The sequence below is a fragment of the Miniopterus natalensis genome, chromosome 19 (genome assembly GCF_054644295.1).
Source record: "Miniopterus natalensis isolate mMinNat1 chromosome 19, mMinNat1.hap1, whole genome shotgun sequence".
In the NCBI taxonomy this organism is placed as follows: domain Eukaryota; kingdom Metazoa; phylum Chordata; class Mammalia; order Chiroptera; family Miniopteridae; genus Miniopterus; species Miniopterus natalensis.
Window position 1 is genome coordinate 21644029 of NC_142099.1, and position 15639 is coordinate 21659667.

At 39.0% G+C, this 15639-nt stretch overlaps 1 protein-coding gene across 6 annotated transcripts in view; it reads left to right on the forward strand.

Annotated features, from left to right (window-relative positions):
• Positions 1–15639, forward strand: part of DHX9 (DExH-box helicase 9) — a 41784-nt gene that overhangs the window by 6524 nt on the left and 19621 nt on the right. For 2 of the 6 annotated variants that reach the window (XM_016224630.2, XM_016224633.2), the window contains exons 1-9: positions 3285–3390; positions 6377–6509; positions 7144–7284; positions 8758–8872; positions 9883–9995; positions 10582–10730; positions 13151–13197; positions 14997–15133; positions 15470–15559. In XM_016224630.2, coding sequence (XP_016080116.1) covers positions 6399–6509; positions 7144–7284; positions 8758–8872; positions 9883–9995; positions 10582–10730; positions 13151–13197; positions 14997–15133; positions 15470–15559 — 903 coding nt within the window. In that variant the 5' untranslated portion in view covers positions 3285–3390; positions 6377–6398. Of the gene's footprint in view, positions 1–3284; positions 3404–3695; positions 3721–6376; positions 6510–7143; positions 7285–8757; positions 8873–9882; positions 9996–10581; positions 10731–12033; positions 12097–13150; positions 13198–14996; positions 15134–15469; positions 15560–15639 lie in introns of those variants that run through there. The other 4 variants (XM_016224631.2, XM_016224632.2, XM_087827668.1 and 1 more) reach the window with 4 other exon arrangements.

Below are 15639 nucleotides of genomic sequence, written 5' to 3' on the forward strand. Positions count from 1 at the left end.
ATATCCTTATAGAAATGTATTAGTATCTGTGAAAGCTGATATAAAGCAGGCAACGGAATGCTCAAATATACAACTGCATGAAGAAATAAAGCCCCACACCTTAATATGGGAACCATAAGAGCCAATGTGAATATGGTGTTTCAGTGACCACATAAGAAGCATGCCAAAGTGTAAACCAATGTTAAACTAATTTCTATAGGCTAAAGGCAGAGAAAACAAGTATAACTATAAAAGTGGAACAAAGCAAGTTGCCAAGTCCAAGGAACTTGAGTAAATTTCTGTACAGGTAGGCCCAGGGCTTATAGATAAATGTTTCAATAGAAACTGATACAGTGGATACAGAAAAATAATACACATGATCTCCAATGTCATGCTTGCTTATTAAAAAGAATGAATAGAATTGCCCGGCCGGGCATCGACCTAGGATCCAGGAGATCACAGTTCTATTCCCAGTTAGAGCACATGCCCCGGTTGCGGGCTCGGTACCCAGTCGGGGGTGTGCAGGAGGCAGGCAATCAGTGACTCTCTCTCATCATTGATGTTTCTCTCTCTCCCTCTCCCTTCCTCTCTCTGAAATCAGTAAAGATATATTTAAAAAAAAAAAGAATGAATAGAATTGTGCCTGACATGCAAGCACAGTGAAGTGTTAGTTATTATAAGTTTTTGTAGCTATCCAAGCAATTCAGTGTATATTCTTTATACAACTGAGAACATTACATCACTGCTAAATCTTTTAACTAATAGCTGTCAAAATAATAACATATGCAAAGCTAGTCATAAAAAAAGAATTCTAAAAGAAACTGGCATTTCAATGAATACCAGTAATTTTAAAGGTATCAGATATGTTTTATTCTCCATCCTCAAAATCTAGACAGTCATTTCTGCTGGAATCCAGATTAGGCATGTCATCTGTGACATTCATTACACTAAAAGGCATCAGTCTTAAATACTCAGCCATTAACAGTACCACTGTCATTTCCACTTTTAAAAATGATTTCACTTTTCTCTTGTTTTAATGTATTGTACTTGCTGTGTCTAGCACATTTCAGGTCTGTCCATATTTTCTCCAGCTGCATTGCTCATTTAGTGGGCACACACAATTCCACTCAACAGCATCTTTCTCTGGGTCTAGAGCATTAACTTTAAATTTAATGTTAGACCAAAGCCTTCCTGGCTTTTGAGCCATGGCTTACTGCAGTAACACATTCAAAACTAAGTCTTATATGAACAATCCAAACTCTACCTCTGATCAGCTTTGTGTTTTGTGTCTTGTTATTTTACTAACAAAATTATGCCTTAGTGGGTGTATGTCCACTTTTAACAATACCTCTTGGCCAGTGTTGTCCCTAAGATTCAAGCCCAAGGACCTACTGATGTAGTGGAGAGTTCAGTTCAGTCTAGTATAAAATACCAAAGGGTATATGGTTGTATGGGAGGCAGGGCTGTCCTGTGGTTATTTGTATGATCTCAGACCCAGGCCATGTGGGTTCAAGTCTCAGCGCTACCACTTACTAGCTCTGTGACCTATATGTTATTTAATTTTTCAGTCCTTCAGTTATCTATAACATGAAAATTGTAATATGTACCTCCTGGGGTTATTGTGAGGATTATATGACATTATACATATAAAAGTCTTAAAATAGTGCTTGGCACATCATAAGCACAGTGAACTGTTAGCTATTTTTGTAGTTATCCAAACAATTCAGTATGTGTTTATACAACAGAGAAACATTACATCACTGCTAAACCTTTTAACTAATACCTGGCAAAATAAAGTTGAAAATGATACTAAACCCAAGGCAAGAACTGAAATGAAAATTTGCATTTATTATTATCTCATATTTTTGTGCCACTCTCATATTTTTCCTAGGTTGGGGATTTTTGTGCTTACTTCTAACCGTAGAGGACAGAGAATGAAAAATATCTGCATGCTCTTAAATGACCCATGTGTGACTGGAACAATGAAAAATACAAGAGAGAAAGCTTTTGGCTAAGTGATTTTAGAGAAACAGCAGGTCAAAGAGGCATAGATAGAAAAAGGAGCATGATTTGAAGCTTCATCTGCAACTGTTAAGGAAGATCTTAGAGGGTGCGAGTTGTCCAGGGCAACCTACAAAGGTAATGCAAGTCACTGGCACCCAATCCCCTGGAGATTCTAGGTTTCAGGTGTAAGGACTAAAGAACCAACTCAATAATAAAATTTTCCATAATCCTTGGAAGCCAAAGCTCCACCTCTGAAAATTTTGTTGATATTTAATATGTCTCTGTGTTCATTATCTAATTCAAAATACTTGCAATCCATTTATGCTAGTTGAGTTTTCCCTTATCATAAATATCAGGCACTTGCAGCTGTAAGCACCCTGAAAGGTACAAAGAAATAAAAATTACTTTTTCCTGAACGATGTTACCCTTAATCAAAAACAAGTACTTGGAGAACATAAAAGAATGAATAAATGCTAAACTGTTATTCTGATTGTAAGCGCAAAAGAGTTGTAAAGGGATTGATTACTATGATCTAGAAGAGTTAACAAAATAATGACAGAGGTGAAAAATAAGGCTGTATAGGTGGAACAGGCCCAGGTAAATTGATTAGTCTGGATTCTTTGGAACAACCCCAACTTATTGCTGCCTTTACGGGAAGCACTCGAGTTCAAAATTTAACAGTGGCTACTACAGTTCAGGAGGCAAAGTATTCCAAAGACTCTGAAGACAGAAGGATCTCCGCTGTAAGCCAAAACAACCCTGAAGGATGTATCTATTCATTAAACTAGTTTTTACTGAGCTCTTAATATGCAAAGCACTGCGGTGAGTGGCCTGAGCTAGCTAAGCAGGGTTCCTGCCTTCACTGATCTCGTTCCTTTTTCAGGAGACGTTCGCGTTACAGTATCTGAATCGCTACAATAACACTCATTGAACAACTATTACCTGCCAAATACTGGGCTAAGCGTCTTTCACGTGCTATCTCATTTAATCATCACAACCACCCTATAAAGTTAGCACCTAAGATTTCCAGTGCAGCCTTGGAAAGGCACCTCATCCACGAGAGGGCCTTATGACAAAAACTGCAGACGTTTTATTGCATGAAAATGGTACACGACCCCAGCTCCCCAAAACCTTCAAAAGCGGCCTGCGCAGCAACAGAAGCGACCCGCGAGGCGGGGCGGGTCTCCTAGGCGACGGGATGCTCCGGCTCCGCCCCTCCCGCGCGGCGTCTACCGCGCCGAGCTCGCTTTCTGCGCCTGCGTACGCGCCCCGGCCCCGCCCCTCTGTTGCCGCCGCGGGAGCCATTTCGCCGCCGCCTCCGTCCAAGCGGCGGTTTGTTCACCGGGTATTTCCGAGACAGGCCGGAGCCGCGGACGGTCGTAAGAGGCCTGTGCTCTCGGGCACCAGGTAGCGAAGGCCGGTAGGGGAAAGATGTCGTTGCCACCCGCGGTGGCGGCGTGGGGCCCCGCGGCTCGGCGGCCGGGCTTTGTTGCGAAGCGCGGGCGGCGGTGGCGGGTGGGGGAAGGGGCGAGCGGGCGAGCCGCCGCGCCGCGTGTCGGGATTGCAGGGTGCGTGCCGCCCGCCGCGCTTGCGCAGCCCCGGGCGCGTTGTGGCCCCTGGCCTCTCGGCCGCCGGTTCCCAGTCCCGTCTCCCAAGCAGCCAAAACAAATTCCTCTCCCTCCTGCGGCGGCGCCGGGGCGCTGTCCCGCCCAGTGGAAGGGGGACCGTCGTGTGATGGTGAGTCCTCCTGACGCCGCACACGCCCCGGGCCTTTCATTCATTCCCTGGTGCCGCAAAGATGGGCGCTGTTCTGCAGGGATTGTGAATGGAGCCGTAAACAAATTAGGCACAGCCCCGCTCCTCTCTCACCGAGGTGGCGGTCGGGGGGAGAAACAAGCGTCTGCTGGTTTCCATAAAAAGAAATTCGCTCTGTCCGGTGAGGCTCAGCTCGTTGGAGCGGCGTTCCGTGCACCGAAAGGTGGCGGGTTCGATTTCTGGTCAGGGCACGTTCCCAGGTCGAGGGTTCGATGATCCCCGGTCGGGGCTCGTTCGGGAAGATGTTTGAGGATGTTAATCTCTCACATCGACGTCCCCCTCTTAAAAACCAATAAAAACGTATCCTCGTGGGAGGATTAAAAAAAGGGATGTGAGAAATAGTGTAAAGGGAGAGAGCCACATAGGTCTGGGAAGGCATTTCGGAGGAGGGAGACCTTTGAGCTGAGGCATGTGGCTCCTTAGCCTTCAAGACATGGAAAAGCAGGACTTTTCAGGGTAGCGTAGCGGGGGTTAGTGAGCGCTTAAGGGTAGAGGTTGGAAAGAAACTGAAAAGGCCTTGTGACTGCAGTGTGGTGAGAAGGATTTAAGAGAAGCCTGGATTTCAGGGCCATCAGAGTGGAAACAGGACAATGCAGTCCGCCAGATGTACAGTTGTACAGTAATGGTTGGAGAGATGGAGAGAAATGTCCAGACTGGTAAGAGAGTTTTTATGAGTTTATATGAGCCGAATTGATGACAACTGCCGGGAAGCAAAATCTCAACGGATTGAGAAAATGCTCCGGAGAATGGCAGTTTTGCAGCTTGCTTTATAAATAAGAAGAAGAGGTATAAGGAGGGTGACATGAAATCCACTGGTGGTTGATTAAGAGGGTGGGAGAAAGCAAACTGGGGAAATCTCTGGGACTGGATAAAAAGTAAAACAAACACATCTTTTACATTGGTGGGTGTAGGTTAGTTAATAATTAACATCGACAGCTCACAAAGGTGGTTTGCAGGGAACAAGATAACCGAGAGGGGTTCTGCTGTAGGTTGTGCCCTGAGGGATCTGGAAAAGAAGATTACTCTGACCTTTGAAAGGTGTGTTATCTTAGATCCAAAAAGACTGTAGGCAGGCTCACTTAAGTTAAAGATTGACCCTTGTCAAGGAACCTACAGGCCTCGGACAGGACTACCTGCTGTGGTCCACTTTTAGTTAGGAACTTTTATGTTCAGAACATCCTATGTGGTTACTCTCCATCTCTGAGTTTGTAGGGCCTTCCATGCAGGCCTCCCCTGAACTTGTCATCTACGGAGGTATGTTTTGAAGGCAGAATTGTATAGTAGATTAGGAGTCGGACTATCTGCCTTGGAATTCATGGTTTCCCAGTTAGGGGCTCTGTCTTCTAGGGCAAATTATTGTCTCAGTTTACTCAACAGTAAAAAAGGGAGTGATAAAGCCTTTTCTATGTAGTTGTTGTAAAGGTTAAGTAAAATACATCTCTGGATACCGTCTGGCATGTAGTAAAGGCTCTGTAAGGATCTTGAGGGTGTAGATGACTCCCAGTTGATTGATGACATGAGTAACTTGGTGGATAGTGGTGCCATATAGAGATGGGAACACTGAAATTGGGGGCAGGGAGAGGGACAAGTTTGGGAAGGAAATTTCAAATTCTGTTTTTCACTGAAATGCCAAGTTAGCATTCAAATGAATACATTAGTGCTGCTGCAAAGTTTGATGAACTTGATTTTGTAGCTTAGAATGGACTAAATTTTCAGTGTATTTTTGGGAATTCTTAGCATGTAGTTGATATTGAATATTACGGTGTTAGGTGAGACTACATACCTAGGAAGGAAGAAAATTGATAGTGTAGTTCTTCCTATTTTATGTTACTCATTCACCCTGAAGGCTTGTTTTTTAAATTAATTATTCAGGGGTGGAATTTATAGATAGACATCTTCCGCTTTCCACAGCTTTTCTATTAATAGGATGTCCCCAGAATTAGTCTGCAGCTACAGGATGAACAGGTTTATACAAACAGGGTCCAGTTTGATGACATTAGATTTCGGTATTAACAAAATGAACTAAACATTAATTAACAAGACAAAGGTTTGATGTTAGTTATGGGGTTTCTTCTCACAGCAAACAATTCATAGCTTTTTGTTGTTGCTTTTCTAAATTTGGTCTCATATCTTATAATTTAAGGTTCATATCTTTTGGTATCTTACAAACTGGGGAGTACAGGGAGAGTGCCAAGTATGATATATTGCTCCTCAAGAAAACGTAATATCCTCAAACTGTAATAAACAAGGCCTAAAGGAGAGATTGAAGTTAACAGATTACTGTTTTTAGTTCAAGTACTACATATTTAATGTATTAGGCCTTATAACATACAGTCTGCTAGGAGACATCATCAGAAAGAGAATAAACTATTGGATATATACACAAAATGATGGATGACCATTTCTTAGTATAGTAAGTAGTTTGAGTTTGAATTTAGGCCTTCATAACAGTGCAGTAGAATATCCTGTATTTAATCTAGATTTTCAGTAATTTCCAGTTCGGTTATTTCCAGCTTGGTAATTTCCAGAGTTTGCTCTTATAAATAATGCAGTTTTTAACTAACTTTTGTTTTCTTAGGTCTGAAGAAGACACCTGAATCATGGGTGATGTTAAAAATTTTCTGTATGCCTGGTGTGGCAAAAGGAAGATGACCCCAACCTATGAAATAAGAGCAGTGGGGAACAAAAACAGGCAGAAATTCATGTGTGAGGTACTAAAGAATACAGTTTACATTGATACGATTTTCGAGGCTTATTTTGGTGTTAAAAGAACATTGTTTTCTATTTGGAGATGTTAATGTGTTGCACATTGGATAACGTTCTTTATTGTGACTTGCCTGCTATTCTCTATAAATCATTTTCAAGTGAGCATTCTCTTTAAAACAATATGCTATCTTTATTTTCCACAGTACCAGTAGTGCAGATTAGAAAAGTTAGATCAGCTGTTCACTGTTTGGCTAACTCCTGTAGAAAGTAGAGCAATTCTTGATTGCTTTAGGTCAAAGTGCTTAAAATAAATACAAATGGAGAGCTTGTTCTTGGGTCTTATAAAATTGGATTTTAATGTGGAACATTCTGTGACATGAGAAAAGAATATCTGAGTCACATAAGTTAATATTCTTGTTTTGGGATTAGCTTATCACTGGACAACATGTTTCAAGCTTTTTATAAGGCAGCTAGTCCATGAATTCTCTTAGATGTGTTATTTTTCAATGTGTTTATGGAATATATCTCCAACAGTCAACTGTTATCACTTAATGGATTGTTGAATTACGACTTCTTATTTAAGTCCTAGAATTATACCCAGGTCAGTATCTTAATACATTTTATTCTTGACTATTAAAGGTTCGAGTGGAAGGATATAATTACATTGGCATGGGCAATTCCACCAATAAAAAAGATGCACAGAGCAATGCAGCCAGAGACTTTGTTAACTATTTGGTTCGAATAAACGAAGTAAAGAGTGAAGAAGTCCCAGCTATTGGGGTAAGTACTTATGGCCAAGCACTTGAGGATGTATAGGTTATGCTAACCCAATGTGTATGGCGACTTCGAGTGACAGTTTTTCAATGTTGTTTTCAAATATATTAATACGTTCCTTAGTATACCTTGGCATTGGGTTTTCTCAGAGCACTGGGATGAGTTCCTGAAGATTTGATTTCATTCTTAGTTATGTACCTGACTTGTGGACTTGGGAAATATTGGTTTTATATATTTCATTAATTCATAAACTGGTTTTTCAGAGCCTGTTGTGTTCTGTGTACTTCCAAAGATAACACTTTAACAAAATATAAAAATCAGTAACATTTTAAGACACAATGTTGGTTCTCATTAACACTTTATTATATAGCAGAGAAAATAATATTTCATGCAATAAAATATCATTGTAGTGTTTTTGATACCATGATTGTTTTAATTCTATGTAGGTATGCAGCAAAGACCCCTGTATAGTACTGTTTTTAAGAAATAAACTTTCTCTTTTAATTAAAAAGAAAGTTTGAATTTTCACAAAATTAGAAGGATGGTTGACGTTATAAAAAGGTTAACGTGATTTAAGTAGATCTCTTAAGTAACTTAAATGAAAGATTCAGTTTTATAAAATCTTTAGGGATAATATCTGTACAAACTAACAATTTATTTTCACTGAATTTTTGTATTCGGTCTTGTAAAAATACATTTTATTTTTTTCCCTTGCTTTCGACCCAGAGTTCAAGAGACTTTCTAGTATATTGTAGATAATTATAGGATTTTTAATTACATTGGTTTGCCCATTTGTAAAATGAAGGGGTTGGGCGATATGATCTTGACATTGTTTCTGGCTGTGAAAACACTATTGTACATCTTTCAAATATTTGAAACTATTGACATTTGCTCCACATGTTATAACTGACCTATTCTGTGTCTCTCAGCCTCTTCCTCTCTTCTTGCAGTGTAGGCCAGTGGAAAATTCTAATGTTTTTTTTTTTAATGTGAAAATGTTTTTATTTTACCTTCTTTCCTGAATAATAGGATTTTGGGGTGCCTGTTTCCATTTTCCAGTACTTTAAAGATAATTTCTCATTGTCTTCTTACCTTCATTGTTTTCTAATGGGAAGTCAACTATAATTAGTCATTTCCCTCTATATGTAATGTGTTGTTTTCTTTGGTTGCTTTGGGGTTTTTTTTTCCTTTACGTAAATAAACGATACAGCATAAACTAATCCCACCTTCTGTGGAAAATTATATTTATACACATATGTATATATAAAATTTTCAGTTGGAGATTTATGAGTAATCTGTACTACTCTTACCTTTTCTGCCTGAAATGAGAACCTAATAGTTTTATAGTCACTGAAAGCAAAGAGGTTAATGTTATGGGAAGAGGAGCGGCAGCATGTGAGCCTGCTTTAAGCAGAAAAGAATTCACTAGTCCCTGTGAAGGTGAAATTGCTTATACTGCCTTGACTTTTTCTCTTGCAGGTAGCACCCCCTATGCCCCCACCTACCGATACACCTGACACCACAGCAGAGACTGGTGATGGTTTACCAACAATTATGGGAGGACCGCTTCCCCCACATCTGGCTCTCAAGGCAGGTAGGGGACTTGAATGTGTGCACATAGCTGAGAGTAAGTTATACAGGATCTTGCTTGGTTATCATCTCTTTCACTTGGATGGAAAGAAATAACTATAATAAACTCTTAATGTTCAGAGAGATCCTAAAGCCTTCATAAGTTTGCAAATACCACCAGTTCATTTAATTTCTCTTAAAAAGCATGGTACAGCTTAATTCCTTGCTGTAATTAGCATTTACTAATTTCTGATCTCTGGATAGATTTTTGCACAGGTTAGAACATTTGGTTAAAGTTCTAACCAAATGTTGCCCTTTCTTGTTTCTGACTTACTCCTATCAAATAGATTGTAGACATGCTTGTTTACCTATAGGTCCAAGCCATTGCTGAATTTTATATATTAAATAAACTTCTTTGGTATGTCCACTGTAGGGTAGATGAACTAAGATGTTTGGTCAAATTACTTAAGTCTCATATTCAGCATTTGTGGAACAAGAATAATAGTGATATTTACTTGGGATTGTTGTGAGGAGTAAATTTTTTAAAAAGCATGTAATAAACTCAGTAGAATTAATGATCAGTCAATAGTAACTCTTTTTAGTTACTCTGCTTTTTCATCAGGATTCATCACTTTCTTACCCTTTTCGGCTTCTCATTTTTCATCCCCAGCACTAGCAGATAGCTTCCTTCCAGGGTCATACTTAGCAAAGAAGCAGTTTTATCATTTAATCAGTTATTTCATATGTAGCAACTTGACAAAGCTACACCAATAATGAATGCTAGACCTACAGTCACTTCTGATCATTACTGCTGGCTTCTGCCTGCACACCAGCCTTGGCATTAGCCCTATACTGTAGTCATGTACCACTTTTCAAGTAAGTCATGGAGATTTCAGGCCCTTTTCCAAGTAATTGAAACCTTGGATTTCTAAATTATGGAGTGCCAAAATCTAAATTAGGAATATTCTTTAAAATATTTAGGATCTTTTTGCAGTTTGATTCATCAAGAGAACAGTCATTTTCTTTCCTTAATAGAAAATAATTCTGAAATTGGGGCCTCTGGCTATGGTGTTCCTGGGCCCACCTGGGATCGAGGAGCCAACTTGAAGGATTATTACTCAAGAAAGGAAGAACAGGAAGTACAAGCGGTAAGGCTGTCATCACCCTGTGTTACATCTCTGGGAATGTGATCTAGGACTTAGTTCATAGTAAGGTTTAAGATAATCCCAACTTAATAATTAGGTGATTCTTTTCAGTTGTTATTTGAGACAGCTAAGCTACCCATTAAATATGGTCACTAGAACTGCCTGTGAAATAAAATAGTGTTTTTCTTGGTTGTAGTAAAAGATGATCTCTGCTTTGTACAAAATATAGTTACCTCAGTTAACCTCATTTTATGAGCCTTCATTGTAAAAATGCCTTCATAAAACAGCTTATTCTTCTACATAGTGTATTTAAAGTGGTAGAACCATCACACACAGAAGAATTGTTAAAGGCTTCTTTGGAACAGTTTAAATATAATACATTATTAGTTAGCTAATAGGGCCATCAGATGCAATATAAACTAATTCCTGCTCAGTTTTGACTAGGAATAGAAAGTAATAAAAGCAGCTTTTAAAACAGCTTTTGCATTATAAAGGATGGCACAAAGAAGTTACTGTTATAAATTTTTGTGCCTTAAATAGTCATGGCTAAAATCAGTACAGCCAAATTTAATTTTCATTCATTCTACAGACTCTAGAATCAGAAGAAGTGGATTTAAATGCTGGGCTTCATGGAAACTGGACCTTGGAAAATGCTAAGGCTCGGCTGAACCAATATTTCCAAAAAGAAAAGATCCAAGGAGAATATAAGTACACCCAAGTGGGCCCTGATCACAACAGGTTTGCTTGTTTCACTCTTTCCTTCCGTAGTAAATCAGGGTTGTTTCGGATGTTCATTTTCTAGATTTGTACAGCTGTTTAAGATGTTCTGCAAAACTCTGCTGTTTGTGTTGCTAGACTTTTAAGGTTCTCATTTGATCTGAAAGGCAAAAATGGTAGCCACAGCTGGTGCTATCAGCCAGAAGCTGTAAACTTATTCACTATGGTATTGTTAGAGGCAGTTACAATGATTATTTCTTTGATAGGTCAAGTTAGACACTTAAGTTTTAGAGTCTCAGAGGTAGATTGTATTGCGCCTTGATCCAGATTTCCCTTCAGCTTTGAAACTTGCCAGCTCTGAAGAATCCTGTTGAAGTTTAAGGGCTTAGCCTAAGTCTTTGTATGTGAATTAACCTACTTGTAGCCTAACTTGATAAAACTGAACATAAAGGGAGGTCCTTGTGACAGTGACAGTATGTTTCTCAGCCCGCTTGCTGTTCTTCCTGAGAGCATTCCAGGGTGTAGTAATTATTACTCCCAGGAAGGCTCATATGGATTAGACTCTTCTGGGGGCACTGCATTTTATTGGAAGGGAGGGAAGGTCATAATGGAAACCTGGATGATTAATTTGCTGTTCCTTACTTATAAGAAATAAATTATTCAAAATACATTAAAAGCATTTTTCTTGAAAATCAAAGCACTCTTTCTTACTTGGGTGCATCTAGCAATCCTAAAATAATTACTACTAAAATAAAACTTTGACACTGGTCAAAGTGATGTTTAGAGCATTGTTACCCCTGCCTCCCACTGTTCTGTTCATTCCTGAATTCTCAAATACTTAATTCTGATGTCAGACCTTAAAACCCTCAGAGGTATAAAAAAAAGATGCATTTGTTAATGATTTTTCTTTAATATTTTGTCCTTCATAACTGATTGGGCTTGGCAGCACTTGGTGACTTTCAAAACAGATAACCTAACTGTGCCAGCAGCTCACTATTATAAACATTTTTTGATGTCACTAACTTATTGACTTCTGATACAAGAAATTGAAGAATTCAGGATATGAAGATGAGGGAGGCAAAGACAGTTGGGGGAGCTGGGACAGCATTGCTCCTCGTATGTCCTTTATTTAAAGGCATAACAGACAGCAACACCAGAGGTTTGTGTTCATACACACATGTGCTGCTGCTTAGGCTGAACTAAGCAATCACATGGGAAACAATTGTAAACTGATTTCTGGTGTCGCTGTTCCCCTAGGTGGAGGAGAATGAGATTGACTTTAAGCCTGGCTGAGAAACATACTGGCATCGGTGTCATTAATGAAAGGGTGGATGTTGTTCCCCTGAAAGTCAGTGGCCTTTGACCCCTGAAGCAGCTGTGCCTGAAGGTCAGTTCACAAGACATATAGGAAGGAGTCTAACATTTATTTTTTTCTTAATCCTCACTTAACCTTTTATTCACAGCACAAAGTCAAGGTTAGAATGTACCTGAGCAGTGGAAGGATCAGAAAGCATAGTTTTCAAAGGGCAATTTTTTCTTTGTTGAAACCTAAACCATTCCCTAGAATCTGCTAGCAATTTTAGCTGTAACTCTCAAAAATTTTTTGTTCTCACGTGGCTGGGCATGGCTCAGCGGTTGAGCATCAACCTAGAATCCAGGAGATCGTGGGTTCGATTCCTAGTCAGGTCACATGCCCGGGTTGCAGGCTCAATCCCCAGTCAGGGGTGTACAGGAGGCAGCCGATCAGTGACGACTCTCTCATCATTGATGTTTCTGTCTCTGTCCCTCTTCCTTCCTCCCTCTGAAATCAATAAAGATATATTTAAAAAAAATTTTTTTGTTGTTCTCTAGGACCTGATTTAAGTAAATGTAATAGACTCTAAGTTTTTTTGTTACCAAGAGCTGCTTCCACCTGTAGGCAGATACCAGACCCCTGCCTCAGAAGCCACTGAATACATGCAGTGTTTGTGTGTTCATATGATGGGCGCATGCGTGCATATATTTAGCTTATCTTAATAGATTGAAGTCATTAGCGGGTAGCCCACGCAAAGGAATCTTAAAAGAATCACAACTATAAAGAGCTTTCGTCCTATTTTATTTCTTGGCCCCAAGCTAAGTGGAAAATTCCTTTCCATTGAATGTTTTCTAACCAGAGTACAACCTTTGGAATAAGAGTAAGTAAATATAGAATCTAAAACCCTAACATTTTCTTTTCATGAAAAATTGGCTCATCAGCTTTGATTATCGCAGTCTTGTGCCATGTTTCGTGTTACTTGAAGTTTACATACTCCATTTGTTCTAGGATTGAACAGAAGCAAATGTTTTTGGTTTTTTTGCTGTGATTTGCTTAAGCAGTTGGAAAGCCTGCCTGATTTAGGAGTCCTGGATTGAGTCATTTCTAACAGTGAAATTCCTAACCTTGTTTGTGTATGTCGTTACAGGAGCTTTATTGCAGAAATGACCATTTATATCAAGCAACTGGGCAGAAGTAAGTGTTACTGATAAGCTGAGTCTCGTATAGTGGAGTAATACATTAGAGTCTTGAGCTACATATGCATGGGCTTTATTAATTGAAAGAGTACATGATATAAGGTAGCATCTAGGGTGTTTTAGGATATTAGTAATTTTATGAATTAGAAGGCCCGGTTTCCAAGTTGCAGGTGGAAAAGAAAAGGTCAGGCTAGTGTTATATTTCAAAGGGTAAAAGATGGTAGGCTACTTAGGAGTCTGCTCGTGTCAAAGAACTTTAATAAAACATTTTTATTCTTTCTACACAATCGTGTTCTTTCCATTTGTTTAGATAAAACTAGCTAGGTACAATCTAGAAAAGGAGTAAATTGGATGATAGGATTAGAAGATGGATGTGTAGCATTTACTAGTCATAGAGTCAAGAAGAAAAGGTGAGAAAATTACCCCGAAAAACAAAGAATAGATGGGGGTGTTAGTCATAAGGGAAGTAAAAAGGCAAAGAAATGATGCATGTATTCTTTATGCTTAGACAGTAAGTTTAAAACAGGCAGTGTATTGTGCTTGAAGGATAAGGAGGAACTCACCCTGTGTACCTGGTTTCATCACTAACAGATTTTGTGACTTTGAGTATCACACTTTACATCTCTGGGACTCAATTTACTTTGCGAATTGGGAGAAATGGCCTCAGATTCTTTCCAACTTGAGAATTCTGCTACTGATACTCATGTTTCAAATTGCATATATAGAGGACTTTCCTGATAGAATGAAGCCTTTGAATATAAAATCACCAGGAGATGATGTTGAATTTTTTTTTATCCCAAACGTTAAAAACAAGTTATTTTGAGTGGTTGGAATGTTAAGTGATGAGGATTAAAGGCAGTCTCAGCATCTGTAAGCCCATTGATCTGACCATCAATTAATTTGACTAAACTGGCTAATTGGACAGGAAGGGCCTATGTCCCTTCTTACTTTGTCATTACTCCTAAAGCTGAATGATAGTGAAGGATGGAAAACTTTCTATTAGCATTTTCTTCAAGAATATGAGTGAGTACTAGCATTCAGTCTAGTGTCAGGATCAGCAGACTACAGCCCTCTGGCCAAAGACTGCCATTACCTGCTTTATTGAAGTTATATTGTAACACAGTTTTACTCATCTGTTTGTCTCAGGGAATAGCAAGCTTCTTTAAAGGGCCAGATGGTAAATATTTTAAGCTTTGCAGGTCACATATATCACACACTTATTTTTGTCATATTTGTACAACTCTAAAAACATAAATATTTTTAGTTCCTAGGCCTGTAGTTTTTCAAACCCTAGTTAAGTATTATCTGTGGATGGTTTGCTGGTTTAAAGGCAGAGTTGAGTACTTGTGACAGAGATGATGTGGCTTGCAAAGCCTAAAAAATGTTTATCTGACTTTTTATAGAAAATTGCTAACCTCTGGTTTGCATAACCACTTTGAATTCATTTTTATTTTTTTGTTTGGCTTTTTGACCCTTTGCTTTTACAAAGTGAAACTATGTTTTCTTTCCCTTTTTAGTGTCAAATGATATTAATAATGACAAGTTCTATTGAAATAGGTTATTGCTTTTATAGTGATGATTTGTATGTGTCTTAGTATCAGCCTATAATCAAGATGGTTGGTTACTCAGTTGATAGCTGTTACGGAATTGCTCTTGGTTAGCAGTTAGAATGAAAAAGAACTTAGAATCCATTACTTCCTCTGTGTTCAGGGTGGCTTTTTTGCTTATGAAATAAGATGTTTTTTTACTTAGTTGAGTTATCCTTCTGTCTTTGGTAATCCTGACCTTGAATTATAGGGATTTTTGCACGTGAACATGGATCAAATAAAAAACTGGCAGCACAGTCCTGTGCCCTATCACTTGTCAGACAACTCTACCACCTCGGAGTGATTGAAGCTTACTCTGGACTCACAAAGAAGAAAGAAGGAGAGACAGTGAGTCTTTAGACTTCATAGCCTAGAGAGAGACTGTAAAATTCAGTTTAGCTGTTGTTTAGGATTTGGGTAAAGTTTAATTTATAGGTGTAGGAGCCTTACCATGAGAAATGGAAATGGCCCTACTGGTCATCTGTGCCTGGCAGGTTGCTGTGTTCACAGTGGGCAATAATCGTTGAAGTACTTCTTTCACGGGAGGAACTGGCTCATTGTTGGCTTTAGGAATATTGTAGACCTAGTGTTGGCCACATACCCTTAACCCTGCTATCATAGATCTTAGAAGTGCTCATGTATATGTATATGTGACGTGATTTTTATGGTCACCTTGTTCTGTAGGTGGAGCCTTACAAAGTTAACCTCTCTCAAGATTTAGAGCATCAGCTGCAAAACGTCGTTCAAGAGCTAAATCTTGAAATCATACCTCCAGTAAGCATACAGCTATTTAGTTCACCTTTATATAGAAATTCTCTAGTCAGACAAGCAACTGGTATTGTTTTTTCTTATTT